At 46.5% G+C, this 23,507-nt stretch overlaps 1 protein-coding gene across 3 annotated transcripts in view; it reads right to left on the bottom strand.

The window, feature by feature from the left end:
- LOC129836212 (KH domain-containing RNA-binding protein QKI) overlaps window positions 1–23,507 on the bottom strand; it is a 91,869-nt gene that overhangs the window by 50,865 nt on the left and 17,497 nt on the right. For all 3 annotated transcript variants that reach the window (XM_055902075.1, XM_055902073.1, XM_055902074.1), the window contains exon 2: window positions 12,185–12,327. In XM_055902075.1, the coding sequence (XP_055758050.1) occupies window positions 12,185–12,327 (143 nt within the window). The remainder of the gene's footprint in view (window positions 1–12,184; window positions 12,328–23,507) is intronic.

The raw sequence follows: 23,507 nt of genomic DNA, 5'->3' as shown, positions 1-23,507 counted from the left end.
TCTTTTCATTTGGCTCTCTCGCTCCCCCTTTCTCCTCTCCTCTCTCCCTCTCTATGGGAATTATATTCATTGGTCTGTAATTCAGGGACAACTTGAAGATCCATCTATTTGTTATGTTATAATATCAACCAGAAAGAAAACAATGTAAAGTACAAAATGTGATATGTACAAGCCTAAAAACATTGTAGAATCTCCAGTTTCATCCTCCATAGCTCTAAATGTGAAGCTTGTGAGAGATGGACATGATAAACAGAGCACATGCTGTCTTTCCTTGTATTTCTGCCCTTGCTGAAAGCCCAGTGGTTTAGCCATTTGTCAGCTGCCACAGTAAGATGTTGCACCTGGCATGGTTGAAAAGGGCACATTCTGCTGCTTTGCCATGAACTATGCCTTCATACACAACACACGCCGCTCCCAATGAGAAAGAAACCAACAAAGGCCATATCTCAGCATAGGGATACAGGGTACTCCACAGAACCAGCCTTCAGCATAATTATCAATGCCTACCATTTAAAATCATTCTGTTGACTTCACTTTGCAATCTCACTTTGATTGGGCATCACAGAGGTACACAGCTTGAGAGCTCAGTCAGTCTGTGGTGTCACTCTAGTCCAGGGATGGTCAACTGGCGGTCCATTGCCCGCCCCCTTTAGTAGGGACCGCGGACCAATCTAAAACCATTTACATTTTTTTGTTACTTACTGTTGAGTGTTAAAATAACAACACACAACGTGGAATTTCGAATTTGGTTGTGCATCAGCAGTCACACAATTGGCCGATGTGAACAAAAATGTTTTAGATTAGTTAGTAAGTTTACCAGCCAGGTATCTAAACCTGTAGTAAGCATGGTCCAATTACCGACTGGAATGGGGCCCACTGATCATCAGCTATCATTTCAAATTCAGCAAAAATTTGCCTAGAACCTACAGTATATGTAGAATTGCATGAAATAAGTTATAAAATTGCAAAATCTTCTCTCCGCCCCATGGAACGATCTGTAGATTTGCAGCAAACTTGCTTTAAAACGGAAATATTTTCTCTACACCTCATGGCAAAATGTGTAGAATTGCAGGAAATTGCAAGTACATTTTTTTCTCTTCTCTGTTTTGCTCGCAAGGTGGGGGTATGGATGTGGGTACGCAGACCCATGAGCCACTGCAGTCCCTCATGATGAGTTCCGTTTTTTTGTGGCCCTCACCCCCATCAAAGTTGCCAATCCCTGCTCTAGTCAATCAAGCGTTCTTGTCTCCTGGAGAAAAATATGTTCCAAGGTGCCCTTTGGGTCTGGACAATCATAGAAACCACAGGACTTTCTAATTTTCATAAGTACAGCTCAGCACACATTCACAAAGAACAGAAATCACATAGCTAGGCTACAGTACTTATCTCCACTCTCAGGTAGGGCTGTTGCGGTCATGAAATTTTGCCAGACGGTGATTGTCAAGCAAATAATTTCCAGTCTCACAGTAATTGACCGTAATCAACATAAACACTTAGCATCTCCTGGCTTCCACTCATAGCCTACAAGCCACTGATGCAGACCTTTGGAACATCTACATTTGAAAAAGTCTAATAAATCCATGTAATATAGGCTACCCCATCACAATAAATCCATTATTTATTTTAGACAGGTCAAAACAGGAAATGAAGAAAATTTAGACTATTTCAGAGGAACAGAATAGCATACTATGAGTTGTCCTTACTGTATGTTCGGCCCTGATCTGGCTATGCCATTTGGCTGTGGGATACACTAGTTCATTTAGTAGACAGCATTTGCTAAGAATTCTGTGGCATTATTTTATAGTATGAAGAATACAACTGAACATAGCTGAATAAAATATAAATAATATTTTCTCCAAACGATGGCACATGCGGCTATTCTGTGTTGAGCGGTTAACAAAGAAACAGGTATTCCTATATGCTTAGTTTAGAGTTATTTATGTAACTTTAGTTGTGATACAAATGTTGGTCTATATGTTTTGATGCGACTCTAATGATGGTTTGAAAAAAGTTGCATGAAAGGCATGAGCTCTGCTTAGTTTTTTGGGCAGTCTGCACACACTTCATCAGTCTCTCATTCCCAATTTGACAAGCACTTGATACGGTCTTAAATTTCCCGGCTACATCCCCTTTGTGTGGTCATAATGCACCCTAAAAAAATCCATGCATTTTGCGGCCAGTGGCCGTTGTGCCCTTGGGCTGAATATAATAATTATAATTCCCTTCTCCCGGCTGTGTGCTGAAGCACCTCTTACTCACGTCTCCCCGAAGCACCTCTCACTCACATGGCTTTCCATGGTCTTTCTCACAGGCTACAAGTGAAGACAGACACATCGGGGATGCAACTGCGGGCGTCCTTATCCAATTCCGAAGCTCATAATGAAGATATTGGAAGAACTGTCCACATTTACTTTTCGTCACCCAACAAGATGAGTAGGCCTAACGAACAGCAAAAGCAGTAGCCTCTGTCAATCTACTATCCCCCATAGTACAAAAGTTGACCTATTGTATACGTGATGCGTATGTATGCCAGTTAGGCTCTACACCCGTTGTAAAGCGGATTAATGTGATTAATTTTAAGAAGTTATTTGGACACTTTAATTGTGATACAAACTATATCAAAACATATAGGCCCATGGACTAGGCTACATGAGGTGTGTGTCTATGATTTTAAAAAGTTGCAAAAAAAGTATGCTCTGTTTCTTGCCTTATGCTGGACATCACTCTGAAGTGATAATATATCATTCACAAGCGATAGGCTAATATTGTCACCGATCACACTATTCTTGATTTAATCTTGTCTTTACTTAAACTAAATAATATAGGTGTGAAATTAGTTTCGATTCAGAATGGACCATTATCATGCACCTGTCTCGAAACAGGGGCAGTGGGAAAATGTCATCTATCAACTTGAATGGACAACGCTTTTCCCGTGGTTCATTTTCATGCCAGCCAGGTAGGAAATACTGCTGTTGAAAAGAGAAGCAATGTGCTTATTATTAGGAAAGTTGAGAAATAACTATAGTAGGTCTAGCCTATAGAAAGCTGATGGGATCCTCCTCTTTTTAATAGATCGCTCTGTTTTCTCACACCATTGCATAGCCTATAGAAATGTTGTGCAACATGAGCTCATGGGCTCTCATGAAGTGTTTGATTCGATTTTTGAATACATTTGCATTGATGTCAGAGAGATTAGAGGGATTATGAGCCGTCCTCCCCTCAACAGCCTCCTGTGATACAACGCCACTAGCCATAGAACGACCATCACTTTCAGCCTACAATTCAGGAGACAACGTCAAGGCAGCTGCCAAGAGATTTCGGATATGGCTCTGTCTATTACACCCTGTCATGATGATGATGATGATGATAAGCATCCTCATGTAGATGACCATGTACTGTAAATGTTATTTTCCTACCTACCACATTTCAACAAAATACCTGAGCCGTCTATTCAGATACCTGAGCCCTTTTTAGTATTCCAAAGCATGAGAAGACAAAAGGCATTATCATAGTCAAACATTCCCTCCTCCGTAAATTGGGTCATAAAAAAGCATCTGTGAATTCTGTGAGCGGCGTCGGCAGGGCTCTTTTACACACGCTGCCTTATTCATGTGACACAACTCCGACTCAACAAAGCGCAAGTTATAGTGTGGAAGTGAAAGGAGACTCAAAGCAACACTTCTTAGCGCCTCTCCGGTCTTCCTCCAGTCTTTCGGCGGTCTTCCTCTGTCACCTGCATTTTGATATCCCTCCTTCAGGAGCATCCTTCTCTCCTCGATATCCGGGAGCGCCTTGCAACCAGCCCTGAGGCGCCACTGACAAGATAAGGCTCAGTGATCGTTACCCCATCGATCAGCAGCCTAGGCTCCTCTCTGTTCTTCACTGGCCCTCACACTGCCTGTCAGTCAGGATTCGTGAGGGCTGCCTATCGATGAGCTGGGACTGATACTGACACACAGACAGGTCCTGAGCTTTGATGGACAAGAGAGACAGACTAACTGATTGACTGATTGACAGACTGACATACTGGCAGACTGGCATACTGGCAGACTGGCAGACTAACTGACGACTGACTAACTGACTGACTGACAGACAGACTGGCAAACTGGCTGACTAACTGACTGGCAAACAGACTGACTGACTGGCAGACTAACTGATTGACATACAAACTAATTGATGGAATGACTGAGTGACTGAATAACTGAATTACTGAATGAACAACTGACTGACTGACTGCTGGCAGTCACTATCAAAGTGTATAAAGTTATAGCAACTATAACCACGGAATACAAGCAAAACAGAACAACAACAATGAAAGGTTTTACAGATTGGCATTCGCCATTATCTCCACTGATCACTTCAGAGTCGACTCGACACTACAAGATGTAGGTTATGAAGACCTGTGGGAAACGTATAGACTGCTATGGTTACCTCCTCCTCTGTGACTATTAAAGCACTGCGCAGCAAAAATAACGGAGCCTCAAGTATCGAGTCAAATGAGGTTCAGGGGCTGGAAGACGGATTTTCTTTCTGTCGGATGCGCAGCTCTCGTGTCAAAAGTGACGTACTGTGCGATGAGCAACGATGAATGTTTATCTTGTGCTTTGCCCGTAATGTGAATCACTTCTTTTCATTTGGCTCTCTCGCTCCCCCTTTCTCCTCTCCTCTCTCCCTCTCTATGGGAATTATATTCATTGGTCTGTAATTCAGGGACAACTTGAAGATCCATCTATTTGTTATGTTATAATATCAACCAGAAAGAAAACAATGTAAAGTACAAAATGTGATATGTACAAGCTTAAAAACATTGTAGAATCTCCAGTTTCATCCTCCATAGCTCTAAATGTGGAGATCTAATACCTATATTTTACTTAACAATTGCACTGATGTTTAGGGCCTGTAAGTAAGCACTTCCCTGTAAGGTTGCATTCGGCGCACGTGACAAATAAACTTTGATTTGATTTGTGAGAGATGGACATGATAAACAGAGCACATCCTGTCTTTCCTTGTATTTCTGCCCTTGCTGAAAGCCCAGTGGTTTAGCCATTTGTCAGCTGCCACAGTAAGATGTTGCACCTGGCATGGTTGAAAAGGGCACATTCTGCTGCTTTGCCATGAACTATGCCTTCATACACAACACACGCCGCTCCCAATGAGAAAGAAACCAACAAAGGCCATATCTCAGCATAGGGATACAGGGTACTCCACAGAACCAGCCTTCAGCATAATTATCAATGCCTACCATTTAAAATCATTCTGTTGACTTCCCTTTGCAATCTCACTTTGATTGGGCATCACAGAGGTATACAGGTTTTCACAATGGCGCTTAAGAGCTCAATCAGTGGTGTCACTCTAGTCAATCACACTTCCTTTGCTCCAGGAGAAAATATGCTCCAAGGTGCCCTTTGGGTCTGGACAATCAGAGAAACCACAGGACTTCCTAATTTTCATAAGTACAGCTCAGCTCCCATTCACAGGGAACACAAATCACATAACTAGGCTACAGGGGGTGCGAAGGGGGGTGCTGTGGGATTATTTACGATGAAGAGGTAGGGTTTCAGATGTTTTTGGAAGATGGGCAGGGACTCTGCTGTCCTAGCTTCAGGGGGAAGCTGGTTCCAACATTGGGGTGCTAGGACAGAGAAGAGGTTTGACTGGGCTGAGCAGGAGCTGCCCTCCCGAAGGGGTGGGAGGGCCAAGAGACCTGAGGTGGCAGAACGGAGTGCTCGGGTTGGGGTGTAGGGTTTGAGCATAGCCTGAAGGTAGGGAGGGTCAGTTCCTCTTGCTGTTCCGTAGGTAAACACCATGGTCTGGTAGTGGATGTGAGCTTAGACTGGAAGCCAGTGGAGTGTGTGGAGGACCGGGGTGACATGAGAGAACTTGGGAAGGTTGCTCACCAGACGGGCTGCAGCGTTCTGGATAAGTTGCGGGGGTTTGATGGCACAAGCAGGGAGCCATAGTCAAACATCCCCTCCTCCGTAAATTGGGTCATAAAAAAGCATCTGTGAATTCTGTGAGCGGCGTCGGCAGGGCTCTTTTACACACGCTGCCTTATTCATGTGACACAACTCCGACTCAACAAAGCGCAAGTGACAGCGTGGAAGTGAAAGGGGACTCAAAAGCCACACTTCTCAGGGCCCCTTCGGTCTCCCTCCAGTCTTCCTCCAGTCTTTCTCCAATCTTCCTCCGGTCTTTCTCCAATCTTCCTCCAGTCTTCCTCTGTCAACTGTATTTTGATATTCCTCCTTCAGGAGCATTCGTCTCTCATCTCCTGCTTTACTCTGCTTTGTGTTCCCTCTCTACTCTCTCATCACACCAAGTTCAGTACTTTGATGCATTTGGCAGTGATGAATGCCTCCGAGTAGGACCGAGGTGGGGTATCGGGCATATTGAGGCTGTGTGTGTATTGAGAGGACAGGTGTGTGTGTGTGTGTGTGTGTGTGTGTGTGTGTGTGTGTGTGTGTGTGTGTGTGTGTGTGTGTGTGTGTGTGTGTGTGTGTGTGTGTGTGTGTGTGTGTGTGTGTGTGTGTTAGGGTTGCATGATATGGGCCAGACAAATCGAATTGTGATTTTCTTTTTGACCAAATATTGCGATTGCGATTTCACTTGCGATATAGATCAAAACACTTGGAGGAACTGTTGGAATCATAGAGGTAGAATGTTTTCCATTAAGAACCAAAGTGTAAAGCAGCATCGTTCCTGTTCGGAAACAATCTGTTGACTGCATTTGACCTAACAGAACAGCATGCAAACTTCTAGTGAATCTAACAGCGGGGAGGAGGAACTGTGCTGCTTGATTGGCAGGGGGCGGGGCTTGGTGTGTGTGGGAAGCAGCTGCAACGAAAGAGAGGGAGAGAGACGACAGAGTAAACTATAAAAATGGACTTTACACAATGCTGAGTGGCGTTTCAAAATCAAGCGAAATCTCTTGCCATATGGACATTGCACATGTTAATATTGCCCTATGGTGTGTGTGTGTCCTTGCCCGTGAGTGTCCTTGCGCGTGCGTTTCGAGAGGAGTACAAAAAGGGCAGAATTAGAATCCCATTTCCCATCTTGTCAGGCGAAATCTGTGCGAGTAACTGGAAATGTGAGAGAGGGAATTTGTGTGGAGGTTATCAGCGGTGGCAGGTGAGTGTGTTTCAGACAGGAACATTGTCTTTGTGGAGGGTGCCCCCTACCCCCTTACCCCCCATCACGTCCCTCTTCCAGTGTTTACCCTTATCCGTCAGGCCGTTGAGTGATCCACACGGCAGCTGCAGCTCACTCAGGATCACGATGGGCATTCTCTTTCTTGTAAAGAACCAACACAGGCCCACAGCAGGTGCGCTGGGGTCAAACACAAATGTACGTGTGTCCACTGTCCATGTATTTATAAAGCAAGTGAGTCTCCCACAATCTCGGCCCAACAGCACGATTTCCACCATGGGATTTGGATGGGTGGACACTGGAACGGGTGGATGGAATGGTACAAATCATTGGAGTGAAAATGGTGGATCCAAATCCCATCCATAGTATTGATCAGAGAGGGAGAGCAGCCTAACTACAGCAGCCAGCCGGAGACGCCAACAGGACAGAGACAGATTGACTTAGTGGACCCTGCAGCCCCGACTCAACCCACCTCACCTCCACTCCCCACTGCTCCCCCGAAACTAAGAGAGAGAGAGGGAGCAGGAAAGTAAGAAAATCCATTGAAGCTAATGGAATGTCTAATATCTGATTTTAAAGGACTCGCCCTATTTATCCAATCTGGACAGTGGAGATGAAGTGTGTTTTCCATCAGCTACAATAAAACGGGAGAGCTGAACATAATTAAGGCCATTTAAGACTGAGAGCACGATGGACCAACCACCAGACACTCACACTGATGTTATTATCTTATGAAGATAAACGAGCTAGCCGCTGTAATAGGCAAATTAATTATTGCATGGCTTCTAAATCGCACTTTGCTCTAATTCCCTTTTGCAGGATGTCTTTTGTTTTCATTATTATGGAGGACAAGAGGCTGAGCGTGGAAGAAGAAAGGCCAGATAGCTCCTTCAGGAGAAGGTGTGTGCGTGCGTGTGTGCACTGTACGTGTGCGAGTTCTTGTGAGTGATTATTGACCTTATCATAATTGACCCAATGATAAATACCAATGGACATTCACATATCTTTTAAAGTGTGTTTGAACATGAAACCCGGGAGAGCAGGGCCTTGAAAATAGTACGAGACATTCCTTTTGGTTCGTCGTAACAGTAATCAGAAAATGGCATCTACCTTCTTCCTATTTGGAATCATATATAATCCCACTTTTCATTTCCAGCGTAAATGATTTCCCTTCCCATAGATTTAGTAGACTGACATTGGTTTTGCGTCATCTGTTTGATCTGTGTGTGGTGAATGACAGAATGAGGTGAGCCTTATCCCGGCCTCAGCCCCTCATCCCGGCCTCAGCCCCTCATCCCGGCCTCAGCCCCTCCTGGGTGATGATGCTGTGTGTTGTCGGAGCGGTCCTAATGTCCTAATGAACCCTAATTAACCTTCATTAGCCAAGCAGTGATCCACAACGCCTGTGTTGCAGTGTTGCTGGCACCTTCCTCTCTCCCCTGCGTCTCCCCTGCGTCTAGCGCTGTTTATAATCATCGCATTAATGAGGGGGCTAATTTATATGCCATAGCTCACCTAATCACAGACACAGAAAGCCCTCCCTCCTCTCCTTCTATCTCACCCCTTCACTCAATCTTCTTTGCACCTCAAGTGGACCTCCAGCATTAGGGATGGGGGGGGGGCTGCCCTCCTAAACCCAAAGTCACTCCCCCCTGCCCTGACCTCTCTCTCTCAAACACACACACAAACACCTATGCAAGGACGTGCACCAAACACACACGTCCCTGCTCTCCCTCCCTCCCTCCCTCCCCCCTTGACGTTTGTGAAGGATGGCCAAGGCCAAATGAGAAGACCGAGGGAGAATCAATCCAGCCGCACATGCTTCTAATTAATTAATAATCAGTTGTGGTCTCTCTCGCTCATCTCCGCTGTGGACAAGCATGACCCAGAAAAGGACACGCAGCAGCCAAATGATGGATGACGACAGCTCATTCACATTGCCTGTCCCCCTCCCTCCACCCTCTTCCCTCCACCCTCTTCCCTCCACCCTCTTCCCTCCACCCTCCAACTCAGACGGTTGTATTCACCACAACCCCCAGAAATAGACTAGAATACCATCCATGGACCACTATCTAGCTACACTATTCCCTTTCTTTTTCACACACACACACACACACACACACACACACACACACACACACACACACACACACACACACACACACACACACACACACACACACACACACACACACACACACACACACACACACACACACACACACACACACACACACACACACACACACACACAGAAATACCCGAATGAATGACAATACAGCAATACAAACTGAGAGGCAATGCCCTTCTGGATTTCTGTATCTCACTGCCTAATAACATTGTTCTGCAAATTGGAACGGGTGTGGGCTGCCAAGCCGGTGGAGTTTGAAGGGGCAAATTCATTTCCGTGCCGCTGCTCTCCTGTCCCAGACACAAGGCTGTTTTCTCTCTTTATTAAACAGACCAGGCCAAGACTCGCCTGCCCCGATTCCCCCACCTCATCTCACTCACACATTCATCATCACCTCACACGCACACACCCGCCCGCACATACACACACTCCTTTGCAACCCACTGCCCTCTCACTTCTCATACCAACATCTCTCCCAGCCTCTCCTTCCATCGCGACACATCCCCTTACTGTAGCTCCCTGCTTTACCCCCCACCTTCACTCCCTCTACTCCATGAAGCCACCCAGCACCTCTCTCAACACCTCGTCACTTCTCCCTTCACACCGTGCCACCCCCTACCCGCCCCACCATCACCCATCTACCCCTTTCGTCCTTCTCAATACCCCCATCTCATCCTCTCCAGGGTAGCACCCTATGCCTGCCTTTTATCATTACCCTCCAAGTGGAGGTAATTGGCATCCTTCAGTAAGTATGCCCAGCACACACACACACACACACACACACACACACACACACACACACACACACACACACACACACACACACACACACACACACACACACACACACACACACACACACACACACACACACACACAATCACTCCCTCCTCCCACCTGCCATGCCACCCGGTTCTATAATTTAAGTGCTTCGGAAGCAGCTCCATGAAGAGCCATGAACACACCTGCTTTCAGAGCTGACAGTTTGAAGTTAATGCTTTCCTACATCGGGGTCCTATGCAATTAGCCATTTCTTACTGTCTCCAGGTGAGAGGTGCTACCGAGGATCATTTAGCTATTTGATTTGGAATTTTAGGACCCCTTAAGGTAAAATCAAATCCAAAAATAAATATAGACGTTTTTGTGAGATGACCGATTTTTGGGATGCCTCATGGTCTGACAAACACCGCTCCAGCGCTGCCAACTTTCACCGCAGATGCGTAAGGGTGACGTCGGCGGATGTGGTGGATTACAGATATCTCTAGCTTAAACGGGCAGATTTTGATGGGGGTGTTTTGATTATGCGTGGACATCGACTCTAAGGGGTTAACTACTCTAACCTGTGGAAAACACGTCACTATCAGCCATGATAATTGTATGCAAACCCACACACACACGCACGCACGCACGCACGCACGCACACACACACACACACACACACACACACACACACACTCAGGGCTCCAGCACTCTCAGGTGGGGGCTACTTGAAGTCCTGGCATTTCATCTCCCAGTGTTCCTAATGAACCCATCCTCAGTAATAATGATCCCCTCTGTCCTTCAGAGCAGCAAGGACAGCCAGCATCGACACCCAGTCACTCTTCTGCTGCTGGCCTTTCCAGGAGATTAGTAGAGCAGACAAACACACAAGGAAGGATATAGAAACTAAAAGACCCATAAACGTAGCTCACACTATCTACAGCCAACACAGGCAGACAGACTGCAGAGACAGTACCCCTCAATTCCTAAAGGAATGTCACCAAAGCTCAATCAATTCATACATCAACTACATTTACCACAATATCCATATTCACAATTTGTTACAAATTCATAACATGCAACATGAAAATGGCTCTTCTGGGGGAAGGAATCCAATATTTCCAGATACACTGGTCAATAGGAAACGGTCTGACTCAACCGCCCTGGGGAAATAAGATGGCATAAACAACCATTTTATAGCCTTAAAACTTCAGCAGAAATACAGCGGACTAATCTGGACTGAAGCGGTGTGTTTAAACCTCCAAGGATTCACCTCCACTAATGCTGCCCACGCAAGAATCCGCCACTCAAAGAAACAAGTTCATTGGGATCAATCAGCTCGGAGCTCGACTCGCTCCCCCTGGGCCAGGAGGGTTAGGCGAGCAGGATCTGAAGGCGATTGCTTAAAAGATTTGTTAACTGCTAGGCAGGTTCAGGTGCGAGTTAGAATCAACATAGGTTGAGGGGAGTCCAATGTGAGGACTTCTACAGATTATTTGAGGTACATACTGCATCTTCTGCCTAGTACCCACTATCTAATGTATTTCTGTGTTTTTTTAATGATATAATATGTTTACATGGCTAATAATACTGAGGTAAAGAAACAGCACAGCAGTTCAGAAATGATATAGTAGATATGGTACCGGACCGTAAATTACAGAATTTTCTATTTTCAGAATCTTTCAACAATGTAGTGGTGATTGTACAGTACTGGTATGATTCAGATTAAGGGAATTTATTGAGGGAAATTATTCAAGACCATGTCAATAAATACAGGGAAGGTGAAACTATTCTGCACATAGGACAATCAGTCCAATAACGGTAGCTATCCCTCAGGTTTACATGTCCAGTCAGAATTCCCCTCCGCCCACCTCCTAACCTAATCAATAACTGGGATATGGGCCCATCTTCTAATGCAGAGGAAACTAGATTACCTGGATTTGTAAAAACCTGGTAATCCAATAAGCTTTATACTGAATAGAGCTGCGCCCAGTATACCAGAAATTATATTATTCAGATGAATCTAGGAAAGTGCCTTGACGCAAACATACATTTTTCATTGGAAACTCAGGTGCGCGCGTGTGTGTGGGGAGATGACGTGTGTGCGCGCGTGCGTGCATAATCGCACGGACAGGTTGTACTCACATCGGGGTACTCCTTAACAGGGACAAAGAGCTTCTCCTGGAGCTGCACGATGGGGCCCACTGCGTCAGGGAGCTCGCTGCTCCGCTTCTCTGTGCTGCCGTTTAGCGTGTCGTTGTACATGTCCTTGCGCACCCGGCTGATCTCTGGAGGAGAGGAGGAGAAACAAGCACGTCAGTCGGGTGATCGTCAGAACAACAGAGGTACTGGTCTACACAGAAACTGCAATAAAGTGCGAGACAGATTGGTAAGGATACCAGCCACACCATAACGAATAAAAACTAACACGGGTTCATAGACCCGATCATACACATATATACCACATATGAGTGACAGTCAGGAAATATACAGTAGACCCTATATAGTAGTTGAAGAATCAAGACATCCCGTATGACAGGTAGAGACAAACACCTGTCTCCTTTAGCTACCTCCAACTGCTCTACAGATGGAAGACCTTACCACACCTGTCTCCTTTAGCTACCTCCAACTGCTCTACAGATGTAAGACCTTACCACACCTGTCTCCTTTAGCTACCTCCAACTGCTCTACAGATGTAAGACCTTACCACACCTGTCTCCTTTAGCTACCTCCAACTGCTCTACAGATGTAAGACCTTACCACACCTGTCTCCTTTAGCTACCTCCAACTGCTCTACAGATGTAAGACCTTACCACACCTGTCTCCTTTAGCTACCTCCAACTGCTCTACAGATGTAAGACCTAACCACACCTGTCTCCTTTAGCTACCTCCAACTGCTCTACAGATGTAAGACCTTACCACACCTGTCTCCTTTAGCTACCTCCAACTGCTCTACAGATGTAAGACCTTACCACACCTGTCTCCTTTAGCTACCTCCAACTGCTCTACAGATGTAAGACCTTACCACACCTGTCTCCTTTAGCTACCTCCAACTGCTCTACAGATGTAAGACCTTACCACACCTGTCTCCTTTAGCTACCTCCAACTGCTCTACAGATGTAAGACCTTACCACACCTGTCTCCTTTAGCTACCTCCAACTGCTCTACAGATGTAAGACCTTACCACACCTGCTCTCACTTACACAACTCTGGTACATTACGCAGAGGAAACCATGGGCATACACGCATAAGAAAACACATCGGTGCTTGTCTGCCTGAAATAATACTGTTGCAGGAAGAGCTGGTCACAAGCATATTCAAAACGCATGTATGAATGTAACATCTCTGGGTGACTTTTGTCTCTTTCATAGTACGAGATGACTTTGAGTCTGGAGGGATTGCTGAGTATCTCTCTCCACTATCACCCATCGACCATGACGTGTGGAATTGTTAAAGAAAAGTCTGAAAACAACAACGACGAGACAATGCATACCTATTCATGAAAGCTGTCAACTGTCAAGCCTGCCAGCTGTGCCCCTATTACTGATAATGCATATATATGTAAACAATATCACACAGACAGACACACATTCAGACATGAGCCAAACATGACACGTACACACATACTTGGAAAAGATAACTTAATCCACCACATTAATTCAGCCAACACACACACACACACACACATACCCACTGGGTGGCTACGGTATGCCAACAACAGCTGAAGGCATGAAAATAACAGATATACAAACATTTGAGAAGCTTAATTCAAAGGCTACAGAGCGACAGACAACTCAGACTGGGGAGTCATGTAACCTCAGGCATAACCTCAATAAACAAGTCGAACTGCTGGGCCTGTGGGCCTCCTCTCAAACTCTCTCAGCGGCAGAAAAAAATATCCCAGTAAGTCAATACTGTAGTATTGATGACCGAGAGGAGTGAGAGAGAACGGGAAAGAGAGAGATGAGCAGAGAGAAATAAACAGACAGAGGGAGGGAGGGAGGGAGGGAGGGAGGGAGGGAGGGAGGGAGGGAGGGAAGGAGGGAGGTTAAATGAAAGAGAGGGAGAACGTGAGGCACGCCTGCCTTGAACAAAACGTTGAGACTATATGTCATTCACATGGCCTGTGTGCACCGCAGAGGAGATGCAGGGAGATGGAGGACCGGTAATCATGGTAAATTACTTTTAGAGACATTCGGTCCTTTTAACGAAGGGGGTTCTAACTCTCCGTTTCGTAGTTAAACCAGCGGATGTTATCCCCGAGGAGAGAAAGCAGGGAAGAAGTGGGAGAGAAAGCGAGAGAGGGAGAGAGAGAAGGAAAGGAAGAGGGAGAGAAAGAAAGAAAGGGAGGGCGAGAGGCAAAGAGAAGGCAAGAGAGATAAGAGAGAAAGAAGGCGATGGAGAGATGGAGAGAGAGAAGGAGTGAAAGAGATATATCGAGAAAGAGAGCGTTCTAAAAGGTGGAGAGGATCATTAAAACCACCACCTCTGTTAATATTTAATCAAATACATGAAATATCCACGTCCCTAGCTGCACCGGCACACATGGGCTAATTCTATGATATTCTCTGGGGCAAACCACGAAAGATGGAGAGATGTAATTAAAATGGAGATGGCTTCCTGACATACTGCCATGCATTCATCATATACATAAAGTACACTGATACGCCCACAACACCCATGACTTAATTGGTTTCTTCACACGCAGGGAGGGTCCACCGAGACCTGCAAACAGACACGACCAATGTGACACACACACACAGAGAGAGAGGTACAAATGCCTCCTCCAGTAACCTCAGCCTTGACCAGCGTGGAAGTATGGTCATTATCCAGACGTCCATCATCATCACATTGATCCTGTATGTCGGGGAGCCCAGTGTGATGGCAGAGTGAGGTTGCAGCTGGTGGATGGCTTTATGGGCCTATTGTGATGGTAGGTGATTTACAGCCCCCTGTGGGATGGTCAAGGCTGGCACTGTGGGAAAAAACATCCCTAAGAGAAAACATCCTTCAAGAGGAGCCAGAGGAGTAAAATAAACTAGACGAACTGTTAGCCACTCTGGCTAAGGGATAAGAGCATCTGCTGAATTACTCAAATGTAAATGTGATGAAAAAAACCCAGCACTGAAACCCTTCTCTGCTCTACACCATCACAAGACAAAGCACTGGCTCTAGTGGTATCGACAAGCTGGCACAAGCTACTGCTGCCAAATAATGGAATCATCTGTATTTCAGTTCCCATGAATGCAGATGGAATGGCTCCAGTTGCTATTGTTACAGTAATCTACAGTAGCGCAGCATCTTCATTTTGTAATGTGTGGGAGTAACAGTTACAGCTAGGTACATAGAAGAAAGAAAGCTCATTTAGATGTGCTGTGGCGTATGGGCTATTGTCGAAACATGAGGTACATAGGGAAAGGAAACCGCCTTGAGAGCATTGCAACGAAAAATAAAAATAAAAGGGGATTTGGGACCGAGCCTGGGGGAATTCCAACCTGAATTATTTTAGTAAATCATCCAGTGTCGTTATACATATAGCTTAGTCCTACATGTGAAATGTCTGCTACGTACATAAATAACGATCGTGTTTTTCTCCCAAGCGTCTGGCATGCCACTTCTGCCTTTAAAACACATGAGAAATGTGAAGGGATTAGGGCTGAAACATGCAGAGAGGCGATATATTGAGGCCCTTTGTTGGGCGTGACGGCGGCCAATTCAGCGTTCATTTTCCCCCTCCCCGGGATGCCATACATTTCAGTTATTACTCTGAGTCGTGAACACTGCTGCTGTTTCAAGCTCGCCGATGAAATAGACAACCACAGCTAATGCAAGAGGAAGGGGAAGTGCAGGGATAAAATACTGCCAAGTTAATTTAATGCATGATTTCAGGGAAACGGTGTGATCTTATAAAATCACGCTGGGTAATTTAATTAAGTTGTCAGATTAATATTTGATCATGTGCAGATGTTTATTGATGCTGGGAATTAGAGGCTGACACGGGAACAGGACTCCGGCGGGTCTTGCAGGTCCCGCGGGATTCTGGTAGGAATGGGAGTCAAGTTCTTGAGTCAAGTTCAGGACAGGACAGGATCAACAGTCCACAGGAACAGTTATAAACAGAGTTTTTTGGGGGTGGAAATATGTCATGCGAGGAGCATTTCATAAAAAAACAATGACTGTGTAGGCTTGGCCTAATATAGTTTACTTAATAAAAATCTATTTAAGAAAGGGTAATCCCCCCCCCCCCCCCCTTCGTCAATCGTTTCAGTTGTAGCCAGTCACTATAGGTTACCTCAGATGCCAGTCTACCTCAGTAGGCTAAATGATGAAGCCTTCAATAGAGGAATTGCAACGTCTTGTTGCAGCCAAAGACCTATCACTAACAATATCATTAGAGCCAAGGAAATAGCAATGTTTCAGCTCAATTTAATGGAGTTGTCTTTGGCAATGAAGGATGGCTTGTAAAAAAAAAATGGTGCCGTTTAATCAAATAGGATACCAACCGGAGAGCTGGACAAGCGACCTAAAACGGCAGAGCTGCTCTACTCCCAACAACTGACCATGGAGCCCAATCGTTTGCGTATTTTACTAAACCCGTGCCATCTGAGGTGAAAAGTGAAATAAAAACAGATTGACTTATGCAGTATTGCCACTCAGTAAAACAAACAATGTTTGTACATGTTCATGTATTGTAAATGTTGATATGTGCACAGTGCTCAGCTGTAGGCTCCAGTTTTAAGCCAGTGCTGTGCAGAGACAGACCATCCTGCCGGGGCCTCTGTCCTCGTCCTCCAGCTTAATCCATCTACCTTTCGGTCATTTAGAATACGCTGTTATCCAGAGTGACGTCGGCCTACAGTCAGTGCATTCAACTAAGATACGGTTGGTAAGACAACCACATATCACAGTCGCATATCGCATTATTTTAATCATTTTCAATACTTCCGAAACAAACACAATAAGCTACATATTTCTGGGTGCAAAAATGAGCACGGGACGGGAGTGATTTTTATTGGGAAAAGACAGGACATTTCCGGGGTTATAGAACTGTTGCGGGATCAGGACAGTACGGGAACATAATTGACAGGACAAGACCGGACAGGAATGAGTTTTCACTCCCACGTCAACCTCTACTAGGAATGTCTCGATTATGAGACGTAAATCAGTGTGAATGAATTGTGTATGTCGGGTTGTGCGTTCTTTTGGCCGATTCCCGAGTATTGTCCAGTGGTCGGACTGGAACCCCAGTCCCGAGGACGATTAAACTGTCCCCGGTGATGTTTGGACAGCGTTACTACAGCATGTTCTGGGGTGATTTGTCAGCTTTCTGAACCCCTCTGAATTAAATAAATGTCCTGCTCTGGCCTGAAGGACTAATCTTTCTGCACTACTGAGCACACACTGCTGCCACCTGTGTATGCGAGGACACACACTTTCACTCGTGCCCACACACACACGCGCCCACGCACGCACACCTGCGCCCCCCATACAAGTATACATTTAGTGCAAAAGGTAACGTAACATTTGTTCTATTGTAAAGGAACAGTGACAATCTGACAAGCGTATGATGACATTTGTGATGCTCATCCAAGTGATCCTGAGAGAGAGATTCAATACACACAGATTCATTCAACCTGCAATTGAGCACAATCTGCCGCAGGTATCTGCAGCAACCAGCCTCTGCTGTCCTGAACATCGCCCACTATTAGCCTGAGAGCAAATGACCCTCACAGACACAAGCTTGCATCCACGAGCCCTTAACAATCGCACCGCATCAAAACCTTAAACAGTTAGTTTCTCATTCAATAATCAGAATGAAGCAGGGTTGTGGTGAAAATCAAAGTAAAGATCACGAGCAAATAGTCTCTGTTCAATTACCAGCCTGGAGGAGATGTGACACTTCTGCCATAAGATTGATCCTACTACTGAAAAAGCAGCCGGACATTACTGCAGTATTTACTATAGTATTCTACAACATTCTGTCGTAAGAAATACACATGATCGAGGGACACTACATTGTGTAGTATAGTATTCTACAGTTTATTACAGAATTCCATAGTAAGTACTGTAGTATTCTATAGTAAGCTGTGTTATTTTTTTATGTGGGTGAGATCAGTGTATCAGATGCAGTGTGTGTGTGTGTGTGTGTGTGTGTGTGTGTGTGTGTGTGTGTGTGTGTGTGTGTGTGCGAGTCTGGGTGTGTGTGGGGGTGCGTGTGTGTGGGGCTGTGATCAGCTGGCGCCCTAAGCAGGCCACGTTCTTCACCAGACTGACATGATATGATATCACCTTCCTTTATGGTAAGGGCAGCACACACACCAGAGAGGAAATGACAAAAAGTTAGAGAATGAAAGTGAGCGAGAGACCGAGATAGAGAGAAAAAACGAGAGCATGAGCACGTGAGACAAAGAGAGAGACAGAGAGAGACAGAGACAGAGAGACAGAGACAGAGCAAGAGAGACAGAGAGAGAGAGACAGAGAGAGACAGAGAGACAGAGAGAGAGAGAAACAGAGACTGAGAGAGACAGAGAGACAGAGACAGAGAGAGAGAGAAACAGAGACAGAGAGAGAGAGAGAGACAGAGAGAGAGAGAGTATCGTCCTGACACCCTCCTGTGTTTGTAATTACGGGCTCTGTGAGTGGCGACCACATCGGGAGTGACGGTTCAGTCAGGACGGGGGGATGAGGGTGAGCGCTCAAACAGAGATGCCATCTGGACCTGTGCTTTCTTCAGAATAATAATTATCATCCTTTGCCCCCTCCCTCTCTCTACAGTGTACCTGCTTAGTGTCCACCTACGAATACAGAGCTCTGATCCCAGCTAAATCAATCCATCACAAGATGGACTTCAGCTCCAGTCATTTGGGATGATTCCATTTTGGGGGGCAAATAGGGAGATACATCTCTGTGTACGGTCCAGTTGCCTCATTCTCCTCTATGAAAATATATACTGCTCTAGTTTAGACCCCTCATGGCTGTGGATTCTCTCTAGAGAATACATGGAGAGGGACTAGGAAGACCAGTTCAAAGGTCAGATGATAGGGGACCAGCAAGCACCCTTCAGATGACGGTCTTTAGATGACTAGGGGGCTGTGTCATTGGGGGACAAAGTGCCATATCTAAATGTCCAGCCGGCAGGCCGCAGCTCATATCCCACTGCCATTATTGACTCAGGGGCCCGGTGGGCACAAACCAGCTGTGCCCTAAAGAAAGTCTCCTGAAACCTCTCGCTCTGACAAAAATGAGCAGGGACACTCCCTGTCACGAAGAAGAGAAGAGAGGGAGGAGAAAAGAGGAGGGGGAGGGGGATGCGCACCCTGCACTGCCTGCTCTGGCACAGACCCACTTCAATTAGCTTAGTGTTGCGGAGTGGTGGAGCTAGCAGATCCTAGTAGCAGAGCCTAGTAGCAGAGCCTAGCAGCAGAGCCTAGTAGCAGAGCCTAGTAGCAGAGCCTAGCAGCAGAGCCTAGTAGCAGAGCCTAGTAGCAGAGCCTAGCAGCAGAGCCTACTGTAGTAGCAGAGCCTAGTAGCAGAGCCAACTGTAGTAGCAGAGCCTAGTAGCAGAGCCTAGTAGCAGAGCCTAGCAGCAGAGCCTACTGTAGTAGCAGAGCCTAGTAGCAGAGCCAACTGTAGTAGCAGAGCCTAGTAGCAGAGCCTAGTAGCAGAGCCTAGCAGCAGAGCCTACTGTAGTAGCAGAGCCTAGTAGCAGAGCCAACTGTAGTAGCAGAGCCTAGTAGCAGAGCCTAGTAGCAGAGCCTAGCAGCAGAGCCTACTGTAGTAGCAGAGCCTAGCAGCAGAGCCAACTGTAGTAGCAGAGCCTAGCAGCAGAGCCTAGCAGCAGAGCCTAGTAGCAGAGCCTACTGTAGTAGCAGAGCCTAGTAGCAGAGCCAACTGTAGTAGCAGAGCCTAGCAGCAGAGCCTAGCAGCAGAGCCAACTGTAGTAGCAGAGCCTAGCAGCAGAGCCTACTGTAGTAGAAGAGCCTAGTAGCAGAGCCAACTGTAGTAGCAGAGCCTAGTAGCAGAGCCTAGCAGCAGAGCCTAGTAGCAGAGCCTACTGTAGTAGCAGAGCCTAGTAGCAGAGCCTAGCAGCAGAGCCTAGTAGCGGAGCCAACTGTAGTAGCAAAGCCTAGTAGCAGAGCCAACTGTAGTAGCAGAGCCTAGTAGCAGAGCCTAGTAGCAGAGCCTACTGTAGTAGCAGAGCCTAGTAGCAGAGCCAACTGTAGTAGCAGACCCTAGCAGCAGAGCCAACTGTAGTAGCAGAGCCTAGTAGCAGAGCCTAGTAGCAGAGCCTACTGTAGTAGCAGAGCCTACTGTAGTAGCAGAGCCTAGTAGCAGAGCCAACTGTAGTAGCAGAGCCTAGTAGCAGAGCCTAGCAGCAGAGCCTAGTAGCAGAGCCTACTGTAGTAGCAGAGCCTAGTAGCAGAGCCTAGCAGCAGAGCCTAGTAGCGGAGCCAACTGTAGTAGCAAAGCCTAGTAGCAGAGCCAACTGTAGTAGCAGAGCCTAGTAGCAGAGCCTAGTAGCAGAGCCTACTGTAGTAGCAGAGCCTAGTAGCAGAGCCAACTGTAGTAGCAGAGCCTAGCAGCAGAGCCAACTGTAGTAGCAGAGCCTAGTAGCAGAACCAACTGTAGTAGCAGAGCCTAGCAGCAGAGCCAACTGTAGTAGCAGAGCCTACTGTAGTAGCAGAGCCTAGTAGCAGAGCCTAGCAGCAGAGCCTACTGTAGTAGCAGAGCCTAGTAGCAGAGCCTAGTAGTAAAGCCTACTGTAGTAGCAGAGCCTAGTAGCAAAGCCTACTGTAGTAGCAGAGCCTAGTAGCAAAGCCTACTGTAGTAGCAGAGCCTAGTAGCAAATCCTACTGTAGTAGCAGAGCCTAGTAGCAAAGCCTGGCGGCAGAGCCTTGCAGCAGAGCCTACTGTGGTAGCAGAGCCTGGTAGCAGAGCCTAGCAGCAGAACCAGTTGACTATTTTAGTCAAAACGGCGCCGAAGCAGAAGGGAGATGCTTTACGTGTTAGTTTATCTGCGTTGTTTGTAACTTATTTTTTTACTATTTTTGTACATAATGTTGTTGCTACCGTCTCTTATGACCGAAAATAACTTCTAGACATTAGGACTGCGATTACTCACCACGGACTAGCAGAATCCGTTTTCTTCTTTCACGACTCTGACGAGCGCGAGGCAGAGGATATACGGCTCCCTCGGAAACAAGCCCCGACCCCAGTGATCTCCGTGAAGAGGAGGCGGAGAAAGAGAGGCCGGAGGGCGGGCTGCCTTCTGAGGAGTAGGAGGCGATCGAATAAACCCCCACTCCCCTCAATTCTGCTCGCAAACATGCAATCTTTGGACAATAAAATGGACGAGTTATTGGGAAGATGAAACTACCAACGGGACATTAAAAACTGTAACATCTTATGCTTCACGGAGGCGTGGCAGAACGACGACAATATCAACATACAGCTGGCTGGTTATACGATGTACCGGCAGGATAGAACAGCGGCGTCTGGTAAGGCAAGGGGCGGCGGTCTATGTATTTTTGTAAATAACAGCTGGTGCACGATATCTAAGGAAGTCTTGAGCCATTGCGCGCCGGAGGTAGAGTTTCTCATGATAAGCTGCAGACCATATTACCTACCGAGAGAGTTTTCATCTATATTCTTTGTAGCTGTTTACATACCACCACAGTCAGAGGCCGGCACCAAGATAGCATTGAATGAGCTGTATTCCGCCATAAGCAAACAAGAAAACACTCACCCAGAGGCGGTGTTGCAAGTAGCCGGGGACTTTAATGCAGGGAAACTTAAATCAGTTTTACCTAATTTCTGTTAAATGTGCAACCAGAGGGAAAATAACTCTGGACCACCTATACTCCACACACAGAGATGCATACAAAGCTCTCCCTCATCCCTCCATTTGGCAAATCTGACCATAATTCTATCCTCCTGATACCTGCTTACAAGCTAAAATTAAAGCAGGAAGCACCAGTGACTAGATCAATACAAAAAGTGGTCAGATGAAGAAGATGCTAAGCTACAGGACTGTTTTGCTAGCACAGACTGGAATATGTTCCAGGATTCCTCCAATGGCATTGAGGAGTACACCACATCTGTCATTGGCTTCATCAATAAGTGCATCGATGACGTCGTCCCCACGGTGACCGTACATACCCCAATCAGAAACCATGGATTACAGGCAACATCTGCACTGAGCTAAAGGTTAGAGCTGCCACTTTCAAGGATCGGGACTCTAACCCGGAAGCTTATAAGAAATCCCGCTATGACCTCCGACGAACCATCAGATAGGCAAAGCATCAATACAGGACTAAGATCGAGTCATACTACACCGGCTCTGATGCTCGTCGGATGTGGCAGGGCCTGCAAACCACTACAGACTACAAAGGGAAGCACAGCCGAGGGCTGCCCAGTGACACGAGCGTACCGGACGAGCTAAACTACTTCTATGCTCGCTTCGAGGCAAATAACACTGAAACACGCATGCGTGCACCAGCTGTACTGCAGCCGATGTGAGTAAGACTTTTAGACAGATCAACATTTACAAGGCCACAGGGCCAGACGAATTACCAGGACGTGTACTGCGAGCATGCGCTGACCAACTAGCAAGTGTCTTCACTAAAATGTTCAATCTCTCCCTGTCTGAGTCTGTAATACCAACATGTTTTAAGCAGACCGCCATAGTGCCTGTGCCCAAGAACACTAAGGTAACCTGCCTAAATGACTACCGACCCGTAGCACTCACGTCTGTAGCCATGAAGTGCTTTGAAAGGCTGGTCATGGCTCACATCAACACCGTCATCCCAGAAACCCTAGACCCACTCCAATTTGCATACCGCCCCAACAGATCCACAGATGATACAGTCTCTATTGCACTCCACACTGCCCTTTCCCACCTGAACAAAAGGAACACCTATGTGTGAATGCTATTCATTGACTACAGCTCAGCGTTCAACACCATAGTTCCCTCAAAGCTCATCAATAAGCTAAGGACCCTGGGACTAAACACCTCCCTCTGGACTTCCTGACGGGCCGCCCCCAGGTGGTAAGGGTAGGTAACAACACATCCTCTATGCTGATCCTCAACAACTGGATCCTGGACTTCCTGACGGGCCGCCCCCAGGTGGTAAGGGTAGGTAACAACACATCCGCTAAGCTGATCCTCAACACAGAGGCCCCTCAGGGGTGCATGCTCAGTCCCCTCCTGTACTCCCTGTTCACTCATGACTGCACGGACAGGCACGACTCCAACACCATCATTAAATTTGCCGATGACACAACAGTGGTAGGCCTGATCACCGAAAACAACGAGACAGCCTATAGGGAGGTCAGACGCCCTGGCTGTGTGGTGCCAGGACAACAACCTCTCCCTCAACGTGACAAAGGAAATGATTGTGGACTACAGGAAAAAGAGGACAGAGCACGCCCCCAACACCCTCTCATCGACAGGGCTGCAGTAGAGCAG

Source organism: Salvelinus fontinalis, chromosome 37 (genome assembly GCF_029448725.1).
Source record: "Salvelinus fontinalis isolate EN_2023a chromosome 37, ASM2944872v1, whole genome shotgun sequence".
Taxonomy (NCBI): Eukaryota; Metazoa; Chordata; class Actinopteri; order Salmoniformes; family Salmonidae; genus Salvelinus; species Salvelinus fontinalis.
The sequence above is the reverse complement of the archived record's forward strand: the minus strand, read 5'-3'. Positions and strand labels throughout refer to the sequence as shown.